Source organism: Syngnathoides biaculeatus, chromosome 13 (genome assembly GCF_019802595.1).
Source record: "Syngnathoides biaculeatus isolate LvHL_M chromosome 13, ASM1980259v1, whole genome shotgun sequence".
NCBI lineage: Eukaryota > Metazoa > Chordata > Actinopteri > Syngnathiformes > Syngnathidae > Syngnathoides > Syngnathoides biaculeatus.
This window is the reverse complement of record NC_084652.1, coordinates 4492303-4515754: the sequence shown is the minus strand read 5'-3', so window position 1 is coordinate 4515754 and position 23452 is coordinate 4492303. Positions and strand designations below refer to the sequence as shown.

General features: G+C 43.5%; 1 protein-coding gene across 1 annotated transcript in view; it reads left to right on the top strand.

The window, feature by feature from the left end:
• egfra (epidermal growth factor receptor a (erythroblastic leukemia viral (v-erb-b) oncogene homolog, avian)) overlaps window positions 1-23452 on the top strand; it is a 51806-nt gene that overhangs the window by 5560 nt on the left and 22794 nt on the right. The window contains exons 2-8 of the mRNA XM_061839142.1: window positions 19007-19158; window positions 20173-20359; window positions 20446-20580; window positions 20654-20722; window positions 21146-21264; window positions 22264-22405; window positions 23234-23350. Of these exons, the coding sequence (XP_061695126.1) occupies window positions 19007-19158; window positions 20173-20359; window positions 20446-20580; window positions 20654-20722; window positions 21146-21264; window positions 22264-22405; window positions 23234-23350 (921 nt within the window). The remainder of the gene's footprint in view (window positions 1-19006; window positions 19159-20172; window positions 20360-20445; window positions 20581-20653; window positions 20723-21145; window positions 21265-22263; window positions 22406-23233; window positions 23351-23452) is intronic.

The following is a 23452-nucleotide window of genomic DNA, read 5'->3' as shown; positions in this document are numbered from 1 at the left end:
TGCCAGAAATTCCTGCAGTTCCTTCAATGTTGCAGTCAACCTTTTGCCATCCTCCCTGACCATTTTTTTAAAAATCCAATTTCGAATGTGCAATTCTTAATAAAGTCACTGTTGTGCCACGATTTCTCCGCTCGATAATGAAAGTCTTCACCGCGTTTATGGTATATTTGTTGTACCGTAATTTCCGTCCGACGGAGCGCACCTGATTATAAGCCTCACCCGTAGTGTTGTGAAGGAAATACCATTTGGTACATGCATAAACCGCACCTGTGTAAAAGTCGCAAGTGCCCACATTGAAGAGAGAGAGTTTAATGCTAGCGCCGCGCTAATGCTAACGCCAGTGCCATGCTAAGAGGGCCGGTTAAAAAAAACATACCGGTAAAAATCACTGAGACACGGCAGTAACAGTGTTTAAAAGCCACAAGTGCCCCCATTGAAACACGACATATTCACAAAGAAAGGCGGTTCGCAGAGTTTTCAAAGTTTTAATACCGTAGCTTAGCTTAGCTGAACATAGCAACAACACAGTAGCACAAAAAGTGCTGATTAAAAAAAAAAAAAAAACATACCAGTATAAAAAAAAATCTGCTGCGGCAGCTACACACTAGCAACACGGTAGCAAAGCACTAACATGGCCAGTAGAAAAAAAAAAAAAAACGACGACGTGGCAGCAACATGCTAATGCTAGCGCGGCACTACTACCAGATCCGGTTAAAAAAAACATACCGGTAAAAATCACTGTGACCTGGCAGTAACAGTGTTTAAAAGCCGCAAGTGCCCACATCGAAACCCACATTGGAACATGACATATTTACAAAGAAAGACGGTACACAGAGTTTTCAAAGTTTTAATAACTTAGCTTAGCTTAACATAGCAACAACACGGTAGCACAAAAAGGGCTGATTTGAAAACAAAAACAAACAAAAAAAAAAAACAGCCGCGGCAGCTACACAGTAGTCACATGGTAGCACAGCACTAATAGGGCCGGTTTAAAAACAAAAAACAAAAAAAACATACCTAACTCACTGAGACGCGGCAGCAACATGCTAACGCTAGCGCAGTGCTAACTGGGCCGGTTAAAAAAAAAACCATACCGGTAAAAATGACTGAGACATGGCAGTAACACAGCAGCAACACGCTAACACAGCGCTAACGCTTGGAAAAAAATACTGGTAAAAGTCACTTCCTCTGCACATATATTCCACCGTTCTCACTTTTAACTTTTCTGCTCGACTGCCCCCTGGCGACCATCAGAAAAAATGCACGAAATGCACAAAAAAGTCGCGGCTTATGGGCCGGAACTGACGGTACTGGGAATCCTTTTGTACCCTTCTCCTGACTCATACCTTTTTTGATGCGTCGACTCACTTTGATTTTATTTTTCTTGTCCTGATGGGGAAATGTGAGCCTCCTGTTTGAGGGACATCAATTGGGACACTTGCAGCTATTTTCGAGCCAGCCGCTATTTGCGGAAAAACGACCGCGGGAGATAGCGAAGTGTCATTTGCATAGATAAAGCACTTCCAGTGTGTTACGCTCGAGCGTATCTGCAAACGCCGACCCTCTCCGGTTTGTGTTTACATCGAGTAAGTCGTGGTTACTCATTGATTGAACGGACTGGTTTGTTTTGTGTACATGCGGTCGTAACGAAGCCCATTTTTATGGCCTTTCCGCCATCCCCAGCTTTGGTCTGGGTGGAAAGACTATTGGCCAAAAGTGCCAGCAATCATCTTATCTCATCAGGTGTAGTGCGGCACAACGAAAATCAGAACAAAGGCCTTCATTGTTTGCCTCGAAGTGTGGTTGGAATGGAGTTACATTAATTTTCATTTCATTAATTTCTTCTCTGCATAGGCTTTTTCACCTTTTAAGATACTCGACCGCTCGGATATGATCTGCACGGATCGTCAATCTCTGTCGAATTTAACCGCCGCGCTGGAAGTTAATCTCGGCTGTGTCGGAATGAGGAACCAAAAGGTGTACAAGTTGGTTCCACAATGGCTATTTGTGGTCCTCCCGTCTGTGCGACTACTTCCCTTTCGGGTCTGGGACGGTATCTCTTCCCGACTGCCGGTTCTGAAGAGGAATCTCCTGCAGCTAGGGGAACAATAGCTCAGCAAAACATCTCAGGAGCTTTTTCAAGGTAGAGCAGCTGATCTCCGAAACTTCGCACCTCTTCCTCTGTGGTCCACGGACTTGCAAACGAAACAGTCTTTTTCACATCTCGTATTGTTTTTTATTTTTAACCAATCTAAAGTTTGAGTAGGAACTCCCACCTGTGCGAGTTCCGTCTTGAAGCTCCGTCCTGACACCTTGACTAGAGCTTTAAAATCACAGTTTTTACGGTCTCGTCTTGTAAATCTAGACTGATCCAGCCTGACCCCGGCTTGACTTCGCAACAAGTGAGTGTTTAATCACGGCGAGGGCGTAAAAACCAATCTAAAGTTTCGACGTGAACTCCCACCTGTGCGAGTTCCATCTTGAAGCTCCGTCCTACACCTTGACTCTGCTCTAGAGCTTTAAAATCACAGTTTTTACGGTCTCGTCTTGTAAATCTAGACTGAGCCAGCCTGACCCCGGCTTGACTTCGCAACAAGTGAGTGTTTAATCACGGCGAGGGCGTAAAGCGTTGCCTTAAATACTTAATCACGCCTTGCCTGATCAGACCTGTCTCGGCTTCAATCGCGAGACTGGCTTTGAAAGAGTGTTGTGATGGTGGGATATCAGTCAAGATTTGCTTGGTTGCCGTTCTGAGACGGAAGATAAGTCCTCAAAAACCCTTTGGGTGCACATTTCTTACTTAGAGAGACTTGTTAAAGAGGACTAACTTTTGAATTGTATCCTGGTCCTTGGGCGTCTGGAGCGCCTGCCCACCCATCTAGTGGAGGCTGTTCAAGGTAGCTAGAAATCTGCTTCATTTCTTGATCCTTGGGTTATTTTTCACAAAATAATGAAATGTGCAGACATTCAGAATTGCATTCCTGTTCTTTTGAGAAGACACTGACAATGTAAACAAAGCGTTAATTCTTGGACTTTTTTTTTGGGTGGGGGGAGGTTGGCCTTCAAATTGTGATGAAGAGACGTTGTGAATAGGTAAAAAAATGTCCTGAAATTCCTTCAATATGGGAGACAAAACGTGGCCCTGCCGAGCTCCCCCCCCCCCCCCGGCCCCAATTCAACACGGACAAAAGGTTTATTCAAGACTTTGTTGCGTTTTTTTTTAAACAAAGACTTTATCTGTCTTCTGGGTGACCTTAACTTGCCGTGTAGACATGACTTTACAACCCCGGTGTCAACAGTGAGGAGAAAGGCATCCCGGTCGACTCGACAGCCTTCATGCCGCCGAAGAGCGTTTTGCACCCTTTTTGGAGCTTCACCCAAAAACCGCCAGCGCATGAAAAGCTGCGAACAGTCGCTATTGTGATATTGCCAACGGTGACGATGAGTCATCCAACGCTATGTACTCCAGTTCCTTTCAAAATTCCAAAATGTGGAATTTGACGATAATATCGGAAGAAAATTGCTCAGTGTACCTCGCTGGATCTCAATTAAAAAAACGTTTTTTAATTTCACCTCCTTTGCCTCACCCTCTCGAAAAATGTTAACTTCTTTCCTTCTCGGTTGTTATGGCAGTTCAGATTGAAATCACGATCTCTTGTGTAGTTAATAATAATGCTTAAGAATGTTGACGGGTTGACCACGAAACCGATCATTTCCATTGGCTCCGACGGGAACGCAACCAAATCGGTGGTTCACCAGAATCCCGCGGTCGAGCACGCCGGCATCCATCTGCAGGTGCTGCGGACTGGAAAGAGATCAGCTCGGCCCGCTCATAAAATAATCCACAGTTCTGGCGTGTATCGAAAGACCCGGCCAGCTGGCGAAAGCCTTGTTAATGTCCTTACCGCTGCGGCCAGTGACTTCACGGCTCTTATTGGACCGCATCTCAAAACGCGGTCTTGGGACTCGCGGCTGGATGTCTGGGGATGCCATCAACAGTATCCCACGCTAGCCTTGCGCGAGTGGAGCTGCGGAATCCTTCCCGCGGATCCCGCCGGGAGACCCTGCTGAGCTCGTTGTCACCTTGATAAGCCCTGCGGTACGTGAGCCGTAAACTTTATGATAAAGTGCTGTTGGATGTGGTCAGCAATCATAATTTGTCTTATCTGCGGCGGTTAGATTATGGTTCGTTGATGAACGCAGAGTTCGCAACGGGAGCAAGACAATAACCCCCTGTGCTCCTGCGAGGGCTTTGGAAAAGACTTAATTGGGTAGTTCTGTGTACGCCTAAAGCTTTGTCTCGGTCTGCCGCGGTACGAAAATACACCAACAAATTATCTTGTCAGGCGCTTGTAAAGTATAATTTCTGGAGTTCTGAATTACAGTGATGGGGGGCTGGTGGCGGTATAATTTGTCGCGGGGGAAGAAAACAAGATGTCATCTCGTCTCTCGGCACGTTAAGAGCGCCGCATCACCTCCTGGGTCTTTCATCGGCATTGTGATTCCCCCCGCCCCCCCCCCCCTTTTTTTTTTTTTCTTCCTTCCCTGCTATTCTAAGACAAACTGATGGAAAATGTCACTTAGTATTTGTTGAGATTCATAAATTCCCACAGCGCTAAAATCTATTGTTCTCTAAAGACATAATTTTTTTTTTTTTTAATCCCCCCCATGGGCTGAAACACCGACGGTTCATTGCACTCCAAATTAATTTCCTGGCGATGCAACATCTCCATTACGACATGCTTTCATGATTAAATCCAACGACCTGGGGAGGCGGAGCGAGGGGGCGATTGGGGGGGGGTGCAGTGTTTCGCTCCATAAAAAAAATCTTGGGCCAACTCTCGCATAATATGCACGCGGCCTCCATTTATCTTGCAGCCGCGTGACTCTCGAAGCAAACTCCGACGTATGAGCGATGTCGCTACTCTGCGTCCTTTCACGACTGCGACAAACCGCTTCATGTTAATCGCTTAGTGGGGAGATAAAAAAAAAAAAAAAATGTCCCCCCCGTCCCCGCGCAAAATACCCTGGAGTGCATAAATGGAGCGGTGCCAATCAGGAAGGATTAGGCCTCTTGACCTGGAGTACATTCACTACATCAACTGAGCTCATTAAGTTATTATTATTATTTGTTTTAAATGTGTCAATCCCCCTTTGAAGTACCGATCTGAATATTATTGGTAACTGGCACCCAGACAGTCGAATTGCCCGATTGGATCAATAGCCCGCTATATTAATTTATTCTTTGATATTTGCAGACTGTGCGTTGACTTTTCATCTGCATGATCTCATCTAGAATTGAATCTTCTTCTTTTCCTTTCGGCTTGTCCCGATTTAGGGGTCACCACAGCGTGTCATCTTTTTCCATCGAAGCCTATCTCGTGCATGTTTCTCGCTAAACCCGTCTTCATGTCCTGGCAGCTCCATCCTCAGCACACTTCTACCAATATGTGTCTACTCTCTCGCCTCTGGACATGTCCAAACCATTGAAGTCTGCTCTCTCTAACTTAGTCTTGTCTTGCCTGGTAAAAAAAAAAAGGTGGGAATTGTCATGTGGACAATATACTAATATTATAATAATGGCCATGACAAAAAATGCAGAATACGTTTAGAAGGGTCAACACTATTGGTTTTGATACTTAGCCAGATCCCTGACGTTCAGTTATGTCGCAGATAAGGCAAAAAATCAAACGTCTCATCTGGCATGTCTGATACCTGCGAAGACTGATATGCCTTCGCAGAGCAAAAAGACCCTCTGTGTGTTCCCGTAAAGGGGGGGGGGGGCGGCCTTGAAACAACCTCCCTCCTCAGTCATCTTAAACAAGCTTCGTTGTTGCTTTGGTGGGCTACGTCAACCGTGATGTGCTTTTGTTTTGGCGGGTCACGGGCAGGCTAACACCCCCCCCCCCCCCGCCGCTCAGTTTTAGTCAAACGAGCCGGGGCATGCGTCGAAGCAATAATGGCGATACTGTAATTGCTTGACTTTGCTAACTCCTCCCAACTCGGATTGTCCGTCCGCCATTGATGTTCTTCACACGGCCGTGACGGAAAATGCTTATTGAGCAGAGAGTGCCCCCACCTCCCACCCCAACGACCCCCCCCACCCCCCACCCCTGGGCCCCCGAGCCTTGGCAGTGGCACGCTGCTGCATTTCAAACATATCAATTCGATGTGTCATGACGAGGACGCTTGTGAGAGAGTCTCTCCTTTGCTTGTTCTTGCGAATGAAATCAGTCACACCTTTGGTGAGGACAACAAAAGTGTTTTTTTTTTTGGGGGGGGGGGTAAAGAATCCCCCCCCCCCCCCCCGGGCGCGTAGAGACACTGTCCCGAAAGCGACGAATCATCAGCGGATTTAACTTGCCCGCTGATGCGTAAAGCAGAGGTTGCGACGGTGAGTAAGGACTGAGTAAATGTCGCTCCCGTCAACCTTCCCGGGGGCTTTTTTTGCGGAATATTCCTTTTATGGTGGGGGGGGGGGTCCTCTCACGATGAGGATGAGTCGCCGAAGCACCGCTCAGAAATGAGCCCATCAGCGCTCGCTCTAAAAATAAGAAACCTCTTCAGTCCGAAAGGCCGATTATCTCTTTTTGTTAAGTCTGAGTGAGGACTTCGTTGTGTGTGTGTCGTTGTCGTCGTCTGTCCCCCCCCCCATGCCCCCCTCCCCCATTGTGTTGATGTGCACCAACCTGGGCCTCCGACCAGGAATGCTTGAAGCAAACCAAGCGGGGATTCCCAAAATCGCAGCTGCCGGAATTATGTGCGTGAAATAAAGCCGTTCTGTTTTTTGTTTTTTTTTATTTTATTTTTTTTTTTTTTTGCCTGTGGTTGTTGTTTTTGCGTTCCCCGCTCATGGTTGCTGTGACAGTTTAAGGCAAGTCTTTTTTGGGGGGGGGGTTTAGGGGGGGGGGCAGTGTTGAGGAGTGAGTTAGCAGAAGCGTGCTGGCCGCCCACTCCCTCTCCCGGCCTTCCTCTCTTGCTTCCTGTGGGAATGAAGAGGAGTATGACTTTAACAGGGAAAGGTGGATTGGGGAGGGGGCGCGCGGGGGGGGGGGATTCTTGGCCGGGAGAATGTGTGGATGTTGGGGAGGAAGCTGGCTGTTTTTTTTTTTTGTTTTGTTTTAAAGAATGGCGGTGGGCGCATTATTGGAATTTTAAAATGGCAGGGGGTGGGGTGGAGTGGGGGGGTCTTAGTTTTGAATAACACAGGGGTGGGATCACTTATGGGGGGGGGGGTGGCCTCCGTGCCCGACTAATGGACTTGTGGGAAATTTATCTGACTGATATACTACACTGATGAGTTGAGCCGAGCCCGAGCCCAGCTGTGTGTACATAATCCCAATAAATGAATTTGGGGGCCCGGTCCACTCACAATGAGGGGGTGTTTGTCCCCCCATTCCCCCCCCCCCACTTTCTACCATTGAAGCAGCGAATCCATAGTTACATATTGTGTTGATAAGTCACCTCAGCAGCTCAAATGGTAACCACCAAAAGAGCATCCGGTGAGTCAATAACTGTGGAATTAATCATCTAAACCCCCCCCCCCCTCGCCCCCCCACGCACGTGCTCACTTGCCTTGCAGTGTTTTGTTTTTTTTCCCCCCAACACTGTTGCTAGAACTCCTGTCAAACATATCTGGCCGTAAAACTCCTAAATGATCTCGCAGTCGATATTTTTTCGTATATCTGCTCTTGCGTTTTCCAGTTCTTGTTGTTTTGATTAACGGAGCAGATGTTTCGTTGGAGAAAAAACTTGACAATGTTACAATAATTATCTCATCGAGCTGCTGAGGAAAAATAATTCATTATAAATCCAGTTCAAGGTCCGTGGAACTCCGAGGCTGAAGAATAATGTCAACTTGATAGATTTCCTAAAAGCCGGCCAATGTGTTCCAACTTACAAAATCCAGGATGTTATAATGATATAATATTATTCAATTTATTAGTAATGCTTTATGACTCCATGCTTTTGTAACCTTTAGACTGGATGGTTGTCTCTTAGGAGGCTGCTTCAGCAGGTCTCTCAAGACTAATCCGATGGCGATTTTAAGGTCCGCCCCCTTAGCCGTGTCCCACAAGCTTCTAAAATGGCGATTGAACAGCACATGTTTGAATTAGATTCTCTATCGCGTATTCCGGATAATATTGGAGTATATTTAGTTGTACGTGCGCTCTTCCGCAAGCCTTAATCCATCGTAGACACTTTGTCAACTGTGTTTTAGGCTTTGGGAAATGAATCAAGCGGGCCCCTTGTTAGCTAGCAGGATATCTTTCATCAGAATTGCACGATGAGGACCATTTTCTTCGTAACATTAACTTTTCCAAGCGCACACTACTGGCAACCAGCATTGCTTGTGGGACAACATGGCGGCAGGGGCGTGTCAAGCCAGGGGTTAAGACAATGCGGCTATCTGATTGGCTATTACTGTACGAGTGATTGACAGGTCGGAAAGGTCCGTAATGTCCAATTGGTCAGATTCGAAAAGGCCCACTGAGGGATCGACAATTTCACTTGACCTGATACTGAGATTTGTAACAGGTACTTAATGACCACTTCTGGTTTTGGGACCGCTGTGCTCGATTATTAGACCTCTCTATTAGCAGTTCTGCAGTCTCGAAAGACTCTCCAGTTGTCGTAAAATGCCTTTGTCCGAGGACCTCCCGGAAATGGGAGAAAATACTTATATTTTCTTTGCCTAAAAGTCCCAAACCTATTTCAAATCGGAACCGTAATACCAGATTAGTACGGTCCCTCCACCAAATCCAAGTTGCAGTTGAGGCTGCAGGGGGCAGTCATGCAAATTCCAGATAAGCTTTCATGCCGTCTTCGCAGGAAATTCACGATCATATTCCGAAATCAAAAAATATTTAATCGTGACGCTCTCCAACTCCATCTCGCAACGGTGCAGGGAGAACGCTTACTCCTTTGGCAGTCATATGATAAATCAAAGTTGCTAAAATTATTAATAAAGCACTTAGATGTTATCTTGTGCATTTGTAGCTTTTCCATTGTGCGTATACCTTTTGAAATGCAGTTCCCTCAGGCGAGAGTACGTCTCACGTCGTCTTTAGCGGTTAGCGGACTAATCTCGACAGATTCGTGTACGACCTCCAGATGCGTTGAGCCGTTGTCGGTCTCCGGGGGGGGGGGGGGGTGTTCATAGGGTTACGTGTCATTTCCACAGTTTGACCCCACAACCGACAGCTTCAGCCCACGTTTTGGCCGTCATCACGGTTAGCTTGACCACAAACCGCTCGTGACCCCCACCCGCGCCACCTCCCCCCACTTTTATTCTATTCCGTGAGGGCAACCAGGAAGAGACTTACTGGACTTGTAGTCGTAAATATGCAGAACAGAACAGAACGGAACGCACAGTACTTGAGGTGTCAACATCATTCCAAAATGGTTGGATGATTGTTGGAGTGCTTTGGACGTTAGGTAACATTGTTTCAAAATTAATTCAATGCTGGAATGAGATTTTTCGGCTTTCGTTGTCAATCCCCCCCCCCCCCCCCTCAAAGATTCACGTTATTATTCAATAATTGATTTTTTTTTTATCCTACACGTACAATAACATAAGCAATAGGCTGTCATTCTCTTTTCACGACCTTGGTGAGTGCGGCGCCACACGATAGCCAATAAACAATTGGAGGATGCCAGGCGGGAGACATGGTGGCCATCTTCGACCCCCCCCGCTTTTCTAGTTTTGAGTTCTCCCCCCAAGAAACGACTCCCTTTCCAGCACTTCCTGTCCTCAGTCGTACATTATGTTATATTCCGTCCATCCTCCTCTTCCCCCGGAGACGGGAATCAGCTACCATCTGGTCCAGCATCACAGGGTAGCTGCCTGGAGCGGATCCAGTGCAAAGAGCAACTTCCTGACGTGTCAGAGGAGGCTTGTGTTTCTTTTCTTCTTCTTTTAAATCTTCCAGTCCCCCGCCGCCACCCAGGACCCCCCCCCTCCCCACATACATACACACACCCCCCCCCCTTCCCTGAGACGTTTGCTGTCGGGGGTCCGAGGCATCTCCCGCATAAAGGAAGAATGAATTTCCCTTTTTTAAGCGGAAGAGGATATCGATACCTTTTGAAATCATGCTCATAAAAATAAAAAGCCAGTGAAATGCAGATCCCATATTTCAGGCTGTCGTCTGCATTTTTTGGGGGAGAGAGATTTGTTCAAATTTCCCACAAATAATGCTGCATACAGCTCCAATTTCCCTTTAAACCCCAGATGGAGCCGATGCGACCGATGGGAGTTTTTTTTTTTTTTTTTTTTTTCCGGAGACTCCACATGGTAAATGTGCCCTTGTTTTCATTTCTGTCATTTTATTTTGTTTTTTTTTCATTTTATAAACTTGTATTCCCCGCTGCCAAGAGGCGACAGCGAGACGTCGCCTTCCTGGGAAACGTGTCAAACCCGACGTTCGCTTCTCCCCGCCCTGCTGTGTCGAAACTTCATTGTGTAAGACGAGTACGTGTCAAACCAGGTGCCGGCGCTGAGCTCATCAAAGCACGGCGGGCCCTCTAATTATGGACGTCTCTACTCATAAAAAAAATTCAGGTTAAGAAAAATGTCTCCAGTTACAAAGAAAATTCTGGACACGAAAGGCAAAAATAGGTGCTGGATTCGCAGCACCCAAATTGCACCAAACGTAAACAACGTGTATCTTGGTTTGTGTGGCGCTATAGAGCTTCTCTCCCATTGGCTGTCGCCGTAATATCTTCCTTACATCCCATTGGCTAGGATGGACGTCAGTCTTTATCAGCGATGCTTTTGGATTTCCTCGGACATTCGATAGTGACCGAATCGCGCTGTCACGTGCTAATGCACATTGGAAAAGTACAACTTTTTCATTTATTCATCTTTCTAACCCAAGAAGCGTTAGCGGAATCAAGTTTTGTGTGCGTGCGTACGCTCATACGTATGTTTTTCGCTCGGCTGTCAAAGTTTGCCTCCTCCTTCGTCCCCCACGATGCCTTTTTCTTGTCACTCAGCCTTCTCTTCGCATAGTCGCCCAACCCCAAAGGTAAATGAACATCCATCCATCCGTCCATTTTCCTTGCCGCTTATCCTCACTAGGGTCGCGGGGGAGTGCTGGAGCCTATCTCGGCTGTCAACGGGCAGGAGGTGGGGTACACCCTGAACTGGTTGCCAGCCAATCGCTGGACACATCGAGACAAACAGCCGCACTCACAATCGCACCTAGGGGCAGTTTAGAGTGTCCTATCAATGTTGCATGTTTTGGGGATGTGGGAGGAAACCGGAGTGCCCACCCGGAGAAAACCCACACAGGCACAGGGAGAACATGCAAACTCCACACAGGCGGGGCTAGGATTGAACCCGGGTCCTCAGAACTGTGAGGCCAGCACTTTACCAGCTGTTCCACCGTGCCGCCTAAATGAACATAGTTTTTATTATTATTCTTTACATTATGTATTTTGAATGCTTATTTGTGGTGGGGCTTGGAACGGATTAGGCTATTTACATGTAACATGCGCTTCCACTTATGAACAAATGGCGGATTTTTGTTGGCAACTCCGCAATGATTTTTTTTTCTTTTTCCCTCGGACTTGAAGGCACGGGTTACATAAGCGGCTTCACCCTAATGCTGTTGACCGGGAAATCACCAAGAATGGCAGTTAGCATCTTCCTTTGATTATGTTTGTTTTCCCGTAATTGAATGAGCAGCCTCTGCACGCCGCGTAATTCAATTGCAGCGAGCGGACGAGAGGAAGCGGCTCGCTCGTCAAACACGCCTTTAAAGTGTGGATTGGATGTCCGAAAGAAACCATTAGATGGCTCCAGGGCGGGTTTATTTTATTTTATTGTTTAGCGGGTTATTTTTTTTCAACCCGAAAATATTTACATTTAATTCAGAAGAAATGATTGTGTGACACTGGTTGACAAGTTTTTTTGTTTTATGAAATTTAGCAATTAGAGCATAATTCTTTAACGTTTTGCAGGAAAATATGTTTGGGTAACATTTACATTTTTGATACTAGTACTTTATTCAGTAAATTCTCATGACGTACGGAAACCACAAAGGGACATGGGGGTGGGGGGGGGGGACTAACTTCTTTCTCATGGCTCCATAATAACGTTGTCAATCAAAAATATTTGTGGTATACTTTACATAACATAATGTTAATTTAAAAACTTTTTAGTTGCATAATTACCAAGTTTTCCTTGTAACCTGGCGTTTATCTTCATTTTCATCCATTACATAATAGTTTAACTATTTTCATACAATCATGAATTTATTATCAAAAAATAGCCACTTAGGGTTTTTTATTGTAATACTTTGAGTACAAGACAACTCTTGCTTCATAAGATTCATTTAAAAAAAAATCATTTTCCTATTGAAATTTTATTCACTTTAAAATTATTTCATCACTAAGATTTTATTTCTTACAAATTGAACTTTTTTTACATGATTTTATTCTTGACTTATCGTAGACAACATTGTCTAGAAATGTTTTTTCATGTCTTTATGTAATAAAAAAAAGTAAGTTACTTCATCCCTGTAAAACTATTCTCATATAATTATAAAATATATATTTTGTACTATTGCTGTGTTATCGTAAATTGTTTTCTTTGCCATGAGAACATTTTACCATTTGTAATGTCAACTACTGTATTTTGTTGTAGTATTATAACTTTAAAAAATATGTAAACTTTTAAGACTGTGACTTCAGCTCCTAAAATTCTGTATTTCATCAGAAAATAATTTTTTTATGTCCGTTTTGCAATATTACAGCTTCATTCCCGTAAAATTGACATTCTCTTTTTTTTTTTAAATACAGACTGTTTATATTTTTGAGTATCTTTATAAAGGCCCCATGTTTGTTACACTGGACTGAGCATATTTAAAAAAAATAAATAAATAAATCTTGTGTATATACACACAAATCTTGAAGCCTCAGAAACAAAAATCTTAACTTCCAATGTTTGTACGCGAGCAGACCTGTGACGAGGAGATTAAACCAAAGGTGAGATATGATACCGCGTGCTGATTGGGTCAGGCCGTAATGCAAGTACACACACGTACTGCACCCAGAACCGCTCCTTGCTTCAGCAGCAGGAAGTGAGGCGACGGCTAATTGGTTTTCATTCCAGTGACACTGACGTCATCGCAAGCCCCGCCCATGAGCAGTCCCATACGTGAATCAGGTGGAATGGAACCCCCCCATCCCAAAAAAAACTACTCACCTGTAATTTGGTAAACTTCCATATGAACTGTACACTGACTCACCACATTATTAGGTACATCCTGCCCTGAATGATTTTTTTATTTTTTTTTGGTCGCGCGCCAAACCACTCAAGCATTGTGAAATAAAAGGCATTTACATAAATGCATATTTTTTAATAATGAAAATATAGAGTGGGTATTTTAGTTTTGTCAAATGATTGACAATTGTAATGAATACAAAAGCCGGGCAGTTGAAAATAGATTTATTAAAATAAAAAAAATATATATTTTTGTCATGGATTAAATCCTGGTGATTTATTAAAATTAAGATATTTTACAGATTTGTTAAGAATTTGTATCCATATTTTACTGGTCTTTTGGGTTCATGTTTTTTTTATTAATCACAAACCATAATTTTGTTTGTTTTTTCTTGTAACCATTTTTAAATTGAGCCTTTATTCTCATTTTTTTTGTTGTAATTTGTTTTCTCAAGATTACACCTATTTTTTTCTTGAAGAATCTGATATTCAGTACCATACAGTAAATCTTTTTTTGTAAAATTACAATTGTAAATATGATAGATATAGATGATTTATTTAAAAAAATATTTTGGTCATGGATTAAATCCTGGTGATTTATTTAAATTAAGATATTTCACAGATTCCTGAACAATTTAAGAATTTGTATCCATATTTTACTAGTCTTTTGGATTCATGTTTTTTATTAATTACAAGCCATAATTTTGTAGGTTTTTCTTGGAACCATTTTTAAATTGAGCCTTTATTCTCATTTTAATTTTTTTTTCCCCAAGATGACACCTATTTCTTCTTGAAGAATCAGGTATTCAGTACCATACAGTACATCTTTTTTTTTGTAAAATTACAATTGTAAATATCATAGAGACTATTTATTGAAAAAAATATTTTGGTCGCGGATTAAATCCTGGTGATTTATTAAAATTAAGATATTGCACAGATTCGTGGACAATTCAAGAATTTGTATCCATATTTTACTAGTCTTTTGGGTTCATGTTTTTTATTAATCACAAACTATAATTTTATAGATTTTTCTTGTAACCATTTTTAAATTGAGCCTTGATTCTCAGTTTTTTGTTATTTTTTTTTTCTCTCAAGATTAGACACCTATTATTTCTTGAAGAATCTGATATTCAGTACCAGTATTTTTTTTTGTAAAATTACAATTGTAAATATTTTGGACACTATTATAACTCTAGTTAAATTAAATCTAGGGTATCTAGTATACGATCCACAGGTCATACATTAACCCGTTACCTATGGTCTCTGAATGAGACACAATAAAATAACTATTAAAAACATATATCGTCCTTTACAGAAGTAATAAATGGTGCCTGCCTTAATCTAATCCAAAATTCGGATGATGCAGCTGTTGGGTTCATTTGGGAAAGTTCTAACTAGCCCCCGTGAGGCAAACTCGCCGCGGCTCGTGTGTTGCGTCAGCCTGACCTTGTTTTGTGCGTGGCGGCCTAATAAGGAAGTGACTTTATGGTCCCGGGCGATCGGGCCGTCTACCACCTGCGGGCCCCGTGAGGAAATCGGGCACTTCGAGCAGAAGCTGCTCTGCGCCTTTGCTCGTTTCTTGTCGGGTTTTTTTTTGTTTACCCCCCCCCCCCCCAAAAAAAAAAAAAAAAAAACCTTTCACACGTAGCTAACCTGCCCACGGCTGCGCCGTTGACGTCAACCGGAGGAAGAAACAGCTGTGCGCATGCGTTCATATTTACCACGCATGTCTTTTGCTTATTACGCTTTAGTTACAATGGTAATTGCATCCGGTGTGGGTCCTCTAATTAATTTCAAGCTCGCCAGCGGGCCTTCGTCGTCGCGGACGGTCGGACTGGATCATGTCAGCGGGAAACCTCGCAGGGGGAAAAACTAATGAGGTGCGAGAGCGACGACGACGGCAGGCAGATGTTTGCGTCATAATCATTCCGTGCAGTGGTTTGAATTATGCATTTTACATCTTCTAAAATGCGGTAAACGCATTCCCACTATTTGAGCAGTTTCCCTACTTATTGGATTTTACTTTTTTTTTTTTAAATAAATTACAGTGAAGAAAATAATAATATTTGAACACGCTTCTAATTGCAAGTACTCCCACTTAGAAATCATGGAGGGGTGTGAAATTTGCATCGTAGGTGCATGTCCACTGTGAGAGAGAAAAATCCAGAAATCACAATCTACGATTTTTTTTTTTTTTTTGAATGATTCATTTGCGTGTTACAGCTGCAAATACGTATTTGAACACCTGAGAAAAGCAATGTTAATATTTGGTGCAGTACCCTTTGTTTGCCATTACTGAGGTCAAACGTTTCCTGTCGTTGTTCACCAGGTTTGCACACACTGCAGGAGGGATTTTGGCCCACTCCTCCACACAGATCTTCTCGAGATCAGACAGGTTTCTGGGCTGTCGCTGAGAAACACGGAGTTTCAGCTCCCTCCAAAGATTTTGGGTTTAGGTCTGGAGACACACAAGAACCTTGATATGCTTCTCACGGAGCCACTCCTTGGTTTTCCCGGCCGTGTACTTCGGGTCAAAGACCCAGCCACGACCCATCTTCAATGCTCTGACTCAGGGAAAGAGATTGTTCCCCAAAATCTCACAATACATGGCCGCGGTCGTCCTCTCCTTAATACGGTGCATGACCAAAAAGCTCCATTTTGGTCTCATCCGCCCGCAAAACTTTCTCCCATGACTCCTCTGTATCATCCAACTGGTCATTGGCAAACTTAAGACGGGCCTTGACAGGTGCTGGTTTAAGCAGGGGAACCTTCCGTTCCATTTGTGTTTTCAAACCATGACGTCTTACCTTACGTATTACCTTGGAAACGGTGGTCCCAGCTCTTCTCCGGTCATTGACCAAGTCCTGTCGTGTAGTCCTGGGCTGATTCCTCACCTTTCTAAGGATCATTGAGACCCCACGAGGTGAAAACTTAAAATGGGTCTCCACTCCGATGTTTAGCTTCTTCCATTTTCTAATGACTGCTCCAACAGTGGACCTTTTTCCACCAAGCTTCTTGGCAATTTCTCCGTAGCCCTTTCCAGCCGTGTGGAGTTGTACAATTCTGTCTCTGGTGTCTTTGGACAGCTCTTTGGTCTTGGCCATGTTACAAATTTGAATTTTACTGATTGTACGGGGTGGACAGGTGTCTTTATGCAGCTAACTACCTCACACCGGTGCATCTGATTCAGGATAATACTTCTAAAGGCCGACTAACCGGTCTTTGAGGGTCAGAATTCTAGCTGATAGACAGGTGTTCAAATACTTATTTGCAGCTGTACCACAAAAATCATTAAAAAAATCATTCATTGTGATTACTGGATTTGTCTTTTTAGTCTCACAGCGGACAAGCACCTACGATGAAAATTTCACACCCCTCCATGATTTCAAAGTGGGAGAACTTGCAATATAGCAGGGGTGTTCAAATACTTATTTTCTTCACTGTAATCTAATAGTGTACTTTGCTTTGCATAAAAATCTCTTTGGCAGTCAAGCGCTAACCTGTCGCGGAATGCAGCCGAGGGGCTTTGACAGGTTGACGGGATTTTTGGACTACACATCTGGAGGACTCTTTGCTCTTATTGCAAAGCCATAAATCCATTATGCAGTTAATAAATGTGCCCGTAACATGAGCGCATGTACGGCGGCGTGAGGGATTTACAGTACACAGCAGGGACCACTCCAGCTAGGGTGGCGGTCAGAACCCGTCGGACCTGCCCGAGCTTCAACGGAAGTCTGAAGTCCCCCGTTTATGTTTAGTCGGCGGTTATCGTGAACGCCGTCCTCATTCAAACACGTCCGTTTGCCCGGTGCTAAATTAATCGACATTTGCCGCCGCCCTCGCAGATTTAGCATTTAAAGGAGACGTCGTGCTTGTTTTTCTTTCCCTTTTTCAACATTCGAAAGAGTTTCCAGCCGTCGTGGCCGTCGCCAGCTCGCGTTATACGAACGACGTTAGAGTTTGAGTTCAATGGCGAACCGCCGCCTGCAAGGACGCGACAATATTTCCACACTAACTGTGATATTCTGCGTTCAGTAAATGAGCATTGATTGATCCACTGACCCGATGTCGGTAGATGTTGTACTCGAGTTCTGCTTCGCGGCGGTCGTCGCGAGACGATCCCAAACTTTGGACCTCGTCTTTTCCCGACTCTTCCCCACTTAATTCCGACACTGAGTGGTATGTACGTGCTTCTGCAGTAGGCTAATATTAGTCTGTGTGGAAAAACGATCCCCGCGAAGCTTCCAGCCGGGGCTTACGTTTGTACATTTTTTTGTAATTGAGTAATTTGATTAATCGTTTCTGTCTTACATGGCGCTGCGGGTATGTGACGCGCGGACACTTCGCCAAACATCCAGCTTTTACATGATGGGGTGGCAACTGATGTGTTTGTTTACAAACCGTTTAAAAATAAGTCACGATTCCAGGGGACTCAAACTCAATTTTAACTTGGGGCCGCAGCCTCAGCGCACATGGACTTATGTGGAATTCCTCCATCCATTTTCTTTGCCGCTTATCCTCACGTGGTTCACGGGGAGTGCCGGAGCCTATCCCGGTTGTCAGCGGGCAGGAGGCGGGGGACACCTCGAACTGGTTGCCAGCCAATCGCAGGGCACATACAGACAGACAATGGTCACACTCACAATCACACCTATGGTCAATTTAGAGGGTCCAATTAATGTTGAATGTTTTTGGGATGTGGGAGGAAACTGGAGTGCCCGGAGAAAACCCACGCAGGCACGGGGAGAGCATGCAAACTCCACACAGCCGGGAATGGGATCGAACCCGGGTTCTCAGAACTGTGAGGCCAACGCTTTACCAGCTGAGCCCACCGTGCCGCCCTTATGTGGATTTAAAGTTAGAAATTCAAAACGATCCTATCTTCGAAATAAGATGAAGGACGCTGGTGTTTACAACTTGTGTGTAAAACTTGTAAAGAAAATTAAAATAAATAAAAACACTCCTGGCGGCAGTTGGTAAAGCGTTGGCCTCACAGTTCTGAGGTCCCGGGTTCAATCCCGGACCCGCCTTGTGTGGAGTTTACATGTTCGTCGGGCACTCCGGTTTCCTCCCACATTCCAAAAACATGCAATATTAATTGGACACTCTAAATTGCCCCTAGGTGTGATTGTGAGTGCGTCTGTTTGTCTCAATGTGCCCTGTGATTGGCTGGCAACCAGTTCAAACCCCCCCCCAACCCTGTGATTGGTCTGCTCCGCACAACACTGTAAAAGTGCCACGCATATAAAACTCACGGAACGCACTACCATTATACTTTCATATTAAGGTGGGGGCTGCAAAATATCATCTTGTGGGCCGCAAATGGCCCGCGGGCCACATGTTTGAGACCACCCTGCACTATTCTTACGGGCCCTGAAAATCGGGACATTTCGTTCTTTTAACACGAGGAGCACAATGACACGACAGGCCCGGCGACGTTGAGGTTTTTTTTATTTTTTTTTTCGGGGGGGGGGGGTGCGGTTTGAGGCCGACTCGCGTAAGCGACGGGAAGTTTTCCGTCCGCTGCCCGCGCGAATGCGGCAGTCTCATTTTCACCCACCGGCAAGATTTTGCGCTTTGTTGTGGGGACGCGAGTCCAATTGTAGCAGCAGCCCACGTTGGCTATTTTTACATAAAAGCAGGCCCAGTTTGGACTCGACGGAGGGAAGAAATGCGCAAGCGTGTGTTGTGTAATGTGACTGATAGCACTGCAGGTCTTAATCATTTGCGACATTGCCCCGTAGTTACAGACGTTTGTTTGTGTTTTCCCGGCAGTGTGCCAAAGTATCACCAACCGCTTAAACCTGCTGGGCACCAAAGAGGACCATTACCAGAACATGGTGAACACCTACACCAACTGCACCGTGGTCCTGGAAAACCTGGAAATCACTTACATGGAGGAACATCGAGACTTGTCCTTCCTCAGGGTAAAAGCACATTACTCCCCTGCGTCAAATATCGCTTTTAACATCCCCAGCACTAAATTATGATTTCAAATCCAATCCCCCCCCCCTCCACAAATGAGCATGATTTTATTCTCATAAGACTGCAACAATTTTTTGGGGGCGAAGAGTAAAACCTTCTCTAAAAAAAAAAAAAAAACGAAAACTGTTCCCTATGCAAAGATTTTTTTTACTTTTTAAATTTCACAGTATTTTTAAATTTATAATGATTTTTTTAAACAGTATTTTTTCCCACATTTGCCCTTTTTTTCTTTTTAGTACAATTTACAACTTAATTTTAAAAAATGAATACTACTTTTTCCTCAAAGTATAAGTTTTTTTTTTTTTTTTTAATTTTATTAATTACTTTTCTGAAAATATCAGTTTACGGCTTTTTTCACAAGTTATTTTTTTAGTATCAACAAGAAAAGGTTGTCTCACTGCTTATTTTTTTGGAAGACATGGAACACATTTCTTATTTATAAAAACATTTTTGATTAAAAAAAAAAAAAAACTTCCATATGCAAAGAACTTTTTAACTTTTTAAATTTCACATTTTAATTTGTTTTTTAAACCGTTTAACTATTTTTTTCTACATTTCTGCACTTAAAATCTATTTATATATTTTTGTTTTTAGTACAATTTTTATTTTTTTAAAAACTTAATTTTCAAAAATTAAAAAAAAGGTTGTCTCAATGCTTATTTTTTTTGTAAAACTGCTGAAGTGACTTTTTTTGATTAAAAATAAAAAAAATAATAATCACTTAAATCCAACTTTAAGAGAAATATTTAGAAAATATTCTCCAGTTTCTCCAGTTAAGTACTCTTCCAAAAGCAATTCCCATAAGATTATTATTAATTTTTTTTTTTAGGTGAATTTTTAATTGAATAAAATCTCCTTTTCTGCCAACATTCCAGTACTTCAAAGAGACACCTTTACATTTTTTTTAAGCGTTGCTGTCCGCTCATCGCACATTTGCGCATTTTGCATTTTTCTAGACGATCGAAGAGGTGGGCGGCTACGTGCTCATCGCCCTCAACACGGCCCCCACCATCCCGCTGGACAACCTGCGCATCATTCGCGGTCACTCGCTGTACGAGGGCGACTTCGCCCTCACTGTGCTGGCCAATTACAACAAATCCACCGGTCGGGCCACCACCCAGATCCTTCTCACCGGCCTCACGGGTCCGTGCCGGCGTCCGGGCCCCTTCGTCTCACAGGATAGTTCATCCGGTCCGAGTCGTGACGCGTTTTTTTTTGTCCTTTTCCAGAAATCCTCAAAGGCGGCGTGAAGTTTGCCAACAACCAGCTGTGCAACGTGGACACGATCCAGTGGTACGACATCATTAACGAGGACAGCAAAGTCAAAATGGAGCTGCCGCCCCCGGCGAGCAACGCCACCCTTTGTGAGCCGAGCGCCGAGCGCTGAGCAATATTAGTCGTCGTTAATTGAACCATTAAACGCGTTTCTTCTTGCAGGTAAAAAATGTGACAAAAGCTGCTTCAACGGTTCCTGCTGGGCACCCGGACCCCAAAACTGTCAGACTTGTAAGATGACATTTGCCATTTATGACAAAATAGTTTATAACACTTGTACGTGACATCAAGAATTAAAGATTAGCTCATTTTCTAGGGCATGAATCTGTTTCTTGCCCCATATACTGCTGGGCCGATAGTGTGTCTGGCTATGTTGCCATGGCGACTGGGGGGGTGGAGCCTAAATGCTGTTATAGAAGGACTTCTAATTGGAGAAGTTTATCTTAGCATGTTTGTTGCGTTGGGAGTGAAAAGCAGCCATAAAGAAAATAAAAGCATTTTTAGTCAAGTGTGGGGGGTCAACTACATGTGCTACGCTGTGTGTATGTGGCAGATGTACACATCACCAAAGAGAAATATCCCAGGACCCCCAAAAAAATGACTTCTGACTTCTCATGACACTTTTTTTTTTTTTTTTTTTTGCCTTTTGCGCAGTAACCAAGCTGAACTGCGCACAGCAGTGCTCCAAGAGGTGCAAGGGACCCTCGCCCAGCGATTGTTGCAACGAACACTGCGCCGCGGGTTGCACGGGACCCCGGCCCACCGACTGTCTGGTGAGGAAAAGGGGCCCCCGGGGGGGTTCTTTAGGGGAGCGGGTTTCTAATTGAAATGTGAACCAAGAAACTTTTGGGGAAGCGTAAAAAAGAAGTTAACCATAAATCCGCTAAGCTAACTTTAGCTACAATGAACAGCAGTGGGGATAATTGCTTTATTTTGAATGTACACTGAAACATTTCAGCAAAATTTCACATTTTATTTTCAGGTATCTGAAATGACTTCATTCAACGTTAGCATTCTTCTTTGGGGGTTTTTCCAGGCTTTCATTTTTGTCCTGGTCCGTGGAGGTTGTTCTTGATCTCACAAAGTATTCATTTTGGCTTTCGTCCGAGCGATGATCATGTTATCTGTCATCAAGTGCTTTTGTTTGTCGAGATCTACCTGTTAGATGTCTGTTACTGAGTACACGAGTAGTTTTTCTTTTTTTTTCTTTCTCAAGACCTTCCAAACGCTTGCATCGGCTATGGCTAATGTTTGTGCAATGGCCCTGGTTGATAATTGATCCTATTTCAGGTCCCAGTTTTTACACTTTAACACAGCTCCATGTTTTTTTTTTTTTTCTGGTTGGGGACACTTTTAAGTCTTCATGGGGGTTAAAAAAAAACAACAACAACATCTGAAAGTCCACGAATATGACAACTGATTCATTTCTCGATTCATCGTTTCAGCTTTTGTGTGTATGTGGCACAAAGACATAACAATACCGTGCCCCCCCCCAAAAAAAAAAACAAACCAATTTTTCCCCTCAAAATGTTACTTGCTGGAGTTTTCTAATGGCAGCAGGTATTAAAACAAAATGACCGAATTCGTTTCGGCGAGGGACCAGATGGTTTTTATGTCCTCCGATGGGAGGCTAATTCTTTGCAAACTTTCATCTTGAAATATTGAAAGCGTTTGTTAGCTTGTGTATTTAGCAGCAGCCTCCGCAACCCAAGAGAGTGACCACGGAGGAATGCGATGTTTTCATTAAGCCTCTGCTCATGTTTGCGCCGCAGGCCTGTCGGGACTTCCAGGACGACGGGGTGTGCAAGGATTCCTGCCCGGGCCTCATGCGCTACGACCCCAACCAGCACCAGCTGGTACCAAACCCGCACGGGAAGTACAACTTCGGCGCCACTTGTGTCAAGACCTGCCCGCGTAAGTTTCATCTCCGGCGTCAACACGTTGCGGCTGTTGGACATTGTGTGCTTCCCTGCTTAATGATAAACTTTATAGACGTGCAAAGAAAATGATTTCTAGTTTCTGCGCGTGTTAATGTTACATCTGTTCTTTCTCTATTTAACTTCCTTGTCAGGGACGTATCAAAACTGTAAACAGTCAACATTGGATGATTTGAAAGTAAAAAAAAAATTTATATATATAAAAAAAAAAAATCTTTGAGAAATATATTTTCTCCCAAGAACTTTGGAAAATGTGATTTTCCTTGTCGAAACAGGATTTTTAATGATGGGATTTTTGGCTTCTTTTATCAGTTTTTATTGAAAGATTATCACTTGAACCATCTTTAAAAATTATTTTGATGAAAAAAGATTTTGTAAGAGTACAACGTTGTTTTTTTTTTTTTTTACACCTTTTTTATTATTGTTTTTAACTGTTCTTGTAGGAGCACATACTGTATGTTAAAAAATAAGTACTAATCAAATTTAAAAAAATAAAAAATATATAAATAATAACAATAATAATGGCCATTTAAAAACAAAACATACCAGTAATAATAATAAATTTGAAAAAATAATTACACAAACAAGTGACTTTTTAAACAAATGACTTATTGGTAATCCTCTAAAAAAAAAATCTTTTTTCAAGTGACTTTTCATATTTTTCTGAGTAATACAATTTTATTTTAAAAAATGGGGGGGGGGAGTATGACAAACAAAACAAAAACAAAAAAACAAATGGCTTTCCTAATAATTTGTCCATTCCCCACAGTTTTGTATAAGCGCATATTCATTGGTTTGTTTTCAGATAACTATGTGGTGACTGACCACGGCGCGTGCGTGCGTACGTGCAGCGGCAACACTTACGAGGTGGAGGAGGGCGGCGTCAGGAAGTGCGCCAAATGCGAGGGGCTGTGCCCCAAAGGTGAGGCCCCCCCGGCTGTCGCTGTGCCAGCCAGGCGTGGACGACCTGTCCTTTCATCCACAGCATTATCAATCATCGCGTCCTCCCTCGTGGGCGTCTGCT